Source organism: Mandrillus leucophaeus, unplaced genomic scaffold (genome assembly GCF_000951045.1).
Source record: "Mandrillus leucophaeus isolate KB7577 unplaced genomic scaffold, Mleu.le_1.0 Scaffold252, whole genome shotgun sequence".
In the NCBI taxonomy this organism is placed as follows: domain Eukaryota; kingdom Metazoa; phylum Chordata; class Mammalia; order Primates; family Cercopithecidae; genus Mandrillus; species Mandrillus leucophaeus.
Genome location: NW_012102610.1, coordinates 1,630,375 through 1,636,309, shown reverse-complemented (window position 1 = coordinate 1,636,309; position 5,935 = coordinate 1,630,375). Strand labels below are relative to the sequence as shown.

Below are 5,935 nucleotides of genomic sequence, written 5' to 3'. Positions count from 1 at the left end.
ATCTCCTGACCTCGTGATCCGCCCGCCTCGGCCTCCCAAAGTGCTGGGATTACAGGCGTGAGCCATCGCGCCCGGCCTAGACCAACAATTTCAACAAATCTTTAGCAGAGGTACTTAGATCAGAGTCTTAAACTTCAGCCCAATATAAAAAATCGGGTGGGTGCAGTGGTTCACGCCTGTAATCCTGGCACTTTGGGAAGCCAAGGTGGGCAGATCACCTGAGGTCAGGAGTTCAAGACCAGCTTGGCCAACATGACAAAACCATATTTCTAATAAAATACAAAAAAAATTGCCAGGCGTGGTGGCACACGCCTGTAATCCCAGCTACTCACTCAGGAGGGTGAGGCAGGAGAACTGCTTGAACCCGGGAGGTGGAGGAGCTGAGATCATGTCACTGCACTCCAGCCTGGGCAACACAGTGAGACTCCATTTCAAAAACAAAAACAAAAAATAAATGAACAAACAAACAAACAAAATAGGCCAAAGTGAAAGAGCTATGGTTGGAGGAGGACAGAGGCTGGGGTTTCTGAGGCCTGTCGACAGAGCACAGCTTGAAAGTCATAATGTAGAGCCTAAAATCCTATGAAGGCTTTCATATGCCCTGGAGAAGGGGAGGTCACCACCCTCAGAGTGGCCTGGCCCAAACTGAGGTCTGCCTTTTTATGACCTCTCTCCTCTTGGGGACCACAGACTCCCATGTTCCCCGAACACTAGGGACATGAACGGGTGCCCTGTGGGACTGAGCTTCCCCAGGCTGAGCCGCCTCCTGCCTCTGGACACTCCTGGCCAGCAGCCCCCTGCCCCAGGCCCGCAGCCCCCCAGGCCCGACATCCTGTACCTTGAGCTCATTAAGATAGCGCCTCGTGTGCACCACCAGCAGGTCCTCCTCCGAGGCCTCCCGCGCCTCCACCAGCATGCTGTCAGACAGAAGCTTCTCTTCTGAAACCACAGAGGGAGCACCCTGCTTCCCCACTGACCTCAAGGCCAGGGCCAGCCCCAGACCCTCCCGCAGGCTGCAGACTTGGCCTGTGGCAGCCCGTGCCCCAGGGGTAGGTGGGCACTGCTGGCTTCTGGGCCTTCTGAGAAGGGGCAGCCTCCACAGCCATTGTGGACAGTGGCCAGTCCCTCTGGCCAAGGAGCATTGAACATTGTACACACAGCGATCCCCATGTTTCCCAAACCACTAATAGTCACAAGGAGGGCTCAGGTGCGCCAGACAACCTTCAGGAGCAGGTGACACAAGGGTCAGGGATGTTGACCCTCAGAGTGAGAAAAACTCTTCTTAGGAATTCTCCCTCCACCTTTTTTTCCCTTTTTTTTTTTTTTTTTTTAATTCCTTTAAAGAGACAGGGTCTTGGCTAGGTGTAGGGGCTCACGCCTGTAATCCCAGCACTTTGGGAGGTTGAGGTAGGTGGATTGCTTAAGCCCAGGAGTTCAAGACTAGCCTAGACAACATAGTGAGACCTCATGTTACAAAATATCAAAAACTGAGGTAGGAGGATCACTTAAGCCAGGGAGGTTGAGGCGGCAATGAGCCTTGATTCCACCACTGCACTCCAGCCTGGGTGACGGGAGTGAGACCCTGTCTCAATAAATAAATAAACAAATAAATAAATGTGAGACAAGGTCTTGCTCTGTAGCCCAGGCTGGAGTGCAGTGGCACAACCATAGCTCACTGCAACCTCGAACTTCTGGGCTCAAGTGATCCTCCTGCCTCAGCATTTCAAGTAGCTAGGACTATAGGAGAATACTACCACCCCCAGCCAAGTTTTTTTATTTTTATTTTGTAGAGACAGGGTCTTGCTATGTTGTCCAAGCTTGTCTCAAACTCCTGGCCTCAAGTGATCCCCTAGCCTTGGCCTCCCAGAGTGCTGGGATTACAGGCATCAGCCACTGCACCCGGCCTCCCTCCACCTTCTGATGATATCACAGGAGGCTCAGTGAGGCATGGCCTCGCAACACCTGCCTGTGCTTTGCTCATCTTCCGTTCAAACCACCAATCAGTCTCACAGCCTGCAGGCAATAGTAACCAGCCTGGATTAAATTATACTGTTGTTTTCATTCCATTTATTTTTTTTACCATGACCTATTTATGGCAAGTGAAACTGCCTTTTCCCATTTTGATGACATAATGTTTCCTTTTAAAACAAGTTTAAGTTTCCCAGCTAAATCAGGCCCCTTGATTACAAACCACAGTTAAAATGATGTGCTCTTTGAAGCATCATTTTGCTCAGGGGGATGAGCCCTAAAGGTGGGGAGCCTGGAGCTCTGATATTCCAAACCCAACTCCGCCTCTTAGTCACTGTGTGACTGTGTGCACGTTTCCTAATCTTTCTGGGCCCCAATTTCCCCCATCTGTAATCAAGGGAGGTGCAGTGGAGGTGCTCTACCTCCTGACTCTCTGAATCTTAGGGAATGGACTCCTCCAAGCTTCACCTTCCCTGTGCCCATCAGTAATCAGCTGCCTTTCCACTAGGCCTCTTGGGCAGAGGCGGGACTTAGGTCCACAGCATGGGGAGCCAAGGAGAGTCTGAGCCAGGGACATCATATCATGCTTAGGAATCTGTTCAAAAAATCCTTTTGGGCGGAAGCATGGTTGGAAGGCAGTCCGAGGGCTGAAACTGAAGATGGGAGAGCCTGAGGCTTATGTTGGGGATGAGGACGGAGAGGACAGGTGGGTTAGAGGAAGCAGATGATAGTCCAAGGGGGGCCTTCCATACCTTTTAGGAAATTGATCACTTTGCCCCATTTTCCGGCATCAAAGGGATGCAGCTTCTCCAGGCCCATGAAGGTGATGTTGTAGCGCGGAGAGTACACAATTGGCCAGCGTGTCTCTGGCACATGCTGGTACAGCTGGGTTGTGTGTAGCCTACCGTGTGGAAAAGGACAGACGCACAGCTGGGACAGCCTCAGCAGAAAGCAGCTCCCTCCCGAGCCCGCCTGTACTGACCCACCAGCCTTTGCCCAGCATCACTAGCCCCTCAGCCACAGACAAGGGCCGCTCAACAACAGCTGCTTACACTGGTTGTCTTTCCCTGAACCCAATTCCAATCCGGTCCTCACAGCAGCCCTGGGGGTAGGCACCACAATCGCACCAGAGGCTTAGAGAGCAGACCAGGTGTGCCCAAGGTCACAGTGCAGGTCTGTGGAGAAGCGGGCGTGCACTCAGGTGTGCCTGGCTGCAAGGCCTCCGCGCATCACCTCTGCACTGTAATAACTGCCCCCACAGCTGTGTGGCACAAGGCTTCGGCTGCAAAATGTGTGGCTGTTGTGAGGACTCAGAGAATGCAACTGAGGAGCCGAGCACAGCAAGCGCCCAGAAACGCAAATCGGGACCCAACCGGAGCCAGGGCGGGGGTCAGGGGTCCCCTGGCCCCGCTGCGCAGCTGACCCTTCCCATCACACCCTGGCAGTCGTCACTCAGAGACAGAAATCCGCCCCCGTGGCTGCCTCCGTGGGGGCGTCCGCGCAGCCAGGGGGCTGGGCAGCGCAGACGTCAGACCCGCGCACGTCGCCCGACCGCTCCGGGTCTGGGTCTGGGCCCGGGCCCGCGGCCGGCGCGCGTCCCTTGGACCACCGAACAGGGGCGCGGGGCTGTTCTGGCTCGCCGAGAGGGCCTGGAAGTACCCGTCCCGAGCGTCCCTCACCCGCAAACCTAGGCCTTCACCTGGCGCGCCCGCCCGGCAGTCCCCGCCCTCGCCCTAGCGCGCCCGCCCACCGGGACCCCTGGGAGCCCCTGGGGTTGGCCTGGGCGTCCCACCCCCGCCCTCACCCCACGGCACTCACATCCCGGGGCCGGCCCTCCCAGCGCTGGCCGCGGCTCCGCGACCGGGCGGGGCGGGGCGGGGCGCGGGTGGGACCAGCCCAGGACACGCCCCCGGGCTTAGTCGCGTCCTCTGGGGGCGGAGCTCTGGCCGACTTGGCCCGCCCCGCCAGTATCGGCGTCACAGAGGGCCCGCCCGCCAGAAGGCCACCCCCAACGCCCATCAAGCCCGAAGTCCCGCCTCCGCAGGCAAATACCCGGTGGAATCCCGCCTGGCTTGAAAGCTCCGCCCCCTGGCGGGAGGGCCGCGCGGGTTTGATACCGGCGTCGCGGAAGGGGCGCGATCACCCTAGGTCCTGTTCCAGCGCTCGCCAAGCTGGGCAGAAACAGCGAGAGGCTGAGAGTTAGAAATGCTAGGTTCCCGGCGGGCTGTGCCGGGGCTTCGCTGTGTGACCTTGGGCTGGCGTCCGCGCTCTCTGGGCCCTTGTTTCCGCGGGTTAAACGTAGGGGCGGGGGAGTTTCTCTGGCCCTGCCGCCTGTGACCTAAGGAGCCCCGTGACCTCTCCGACCCGAGCCCACCCCCGGCCCAGTCTGCAGGAGCTCCGGGACAAGCACTTCCGGCGAAGGCATGTAGGCTCCCAGAGCCTGTGTTTCCCTCTGTAGAGCAGGCCTAATTACCGTCTTCAGGGTGCACGCGTCTTCGTCCCCGACGCGCACCCCCACCGCCGGGAGAAGCTGAGCCAGGCCAGAGGAACAGCTGGGGGTGTCCGCGAGGCTGCAACCCAGGAGGAGGCCCCAACAATGGAGCCCCAGAGGACAGAGACAATGGGCTTCTCTGTCGGCCCAGCTGTCCCCACCAACCAAACAGAAGCAGCTGACGAAGGACTGCCGGGCTGGGATCCCTCGGCTCTGCAGGGGCGGCTGTGTGCCAGGGCGGGGCACAAGGGAAGCGCACAGACGTTTGAAGAGTGGCCCCCGTGTCCCTGCCGTGGTTGCATGATGGCATTTGAGCCTCACAACCTAATCCTGAGAGAGGTGACATCATCACCCCAACTTTATCATGAGGGAACTGAGGTTCGGGCCTGGGTTAAACCCAGACTCGGCCACCCGCCAGCATAGTGGCTTTGGGCAGTTTGCTTCAGCCTTCTGGTCCTTCATGTCTGCATCTGAAAATGAAGTACTGGGCCGGGTGTGGTAGCTCACGCCTGTATTCCCAGCACTTTGGGAGGCCGAGACCAGTGGATCACCTGAGGTCAGGAGTTCGAGACCAGCCTGACCAACATGGTGAAACCCTGTCTCTACTAAAAATACAAAAAATTAGCTGGGCGTGATGAAGGGCGCCTACAATCGCAGCTACTCGGGAGGCTGGGGCAGGTGAATCGCCTGAACCCGGGAGGGGAGGTTGCCGTGGGGCCGTGCCATTGCAATCCAGCCCGGGCCACAAGAGTGAGACACTGTCTCAAAAAAAAAAAAAAAAAAAGGAAGAAAATTGCAATTCATTCTCTGGATTTCATGGGCAAGTCCAGAGAATTAAGAGAAAATAATGTTGATTATTATTCAGAGACCATCTGCCATGTGCTAAGTTCAAGTGCAAATGCTTTTTGCTCATTGAACTCTTCTAACAGTCCTAGGAGGCAAACTATTGTCATCCCCATTTTATAGATAAAGAAATTGAGGCACAAAATGGTGAGTTAACTCACTCAAAGGTCAGGGATGTGGGCAGATGTAAACCATAGCCACAGAAGGAATAAGTACTATTTTATAAAGTGACAGAGTGCATTCAGTGGCCCTGTGGCATTCGTGAGAGACCAACTTCCTCTCAGGGAACTTGCTCTGTAGTTTGGGAAGCCACACAGATGATCCTCTGGTTGGGAGAATAAGGATCTGGGGCAGCCTGGACCTGAAGCTGAGGCCAAAGAGAGTGGGATTGGTCTGGATAAGAGGGTTTTTTTTTTTTTTTAATTTTTAAATTACTTTTTCAGAGACACAGCCTCACGATATTGCTAAGGCTGGTGTCTAAGTCCTGGGCTCAAGCAATCCTCCCACCTTGGCCTCCCAAAGTGTTGGGATTACAGACATGAGTCACAATGCCTGGCCAAGGATTTTTTAAGTTGTGTCCTGGTAGCTGAGGAGTTAAGTGGTCTGGGGAGGCCTTGGAGCTTGGGAACACCT

At 56.0% G+C, this 5,935-nt stretch overlaps 1 protein-coding gene across 2 annotated transcripts in view; it reads right to left on the bottom strand.

Moving 5' to 3' along the window:
* HDAC11 (histone deacetylase 11) overlaps positions 1–3,972 on the bottom strand; it is a 27,349-nt gene extending 23,377 nt beyond the window's left edge. Inside the window, exons 1-3 of one of the 2 annotated variants that reach the window (XM_011983615.1) lie at positions 3,787–3,972; positions 2,721–2,869; positions 839–939 (exon numbers count right to left, since the gene is read on the bottom strand). In XM_011983615.1, coding sequence (XP_011839005.1) covers positions 839–939; positions 2,721–2,869; positions 3,787–3,788 — 252 coding nt within the window. In that variant the 5' untranslated portion in view covers positions 3,789–3,972. Of the gene's footprint in view, positions 1–838; positions 940–2,720; positions 2,870–3,667 lie in introns of both variants that reach the window. The other variant, XM_011983616.1, reaches the window with a different exon arrangement.
* Positions 3,973–5,935: the final 1,963 nt, after the last annotated feature.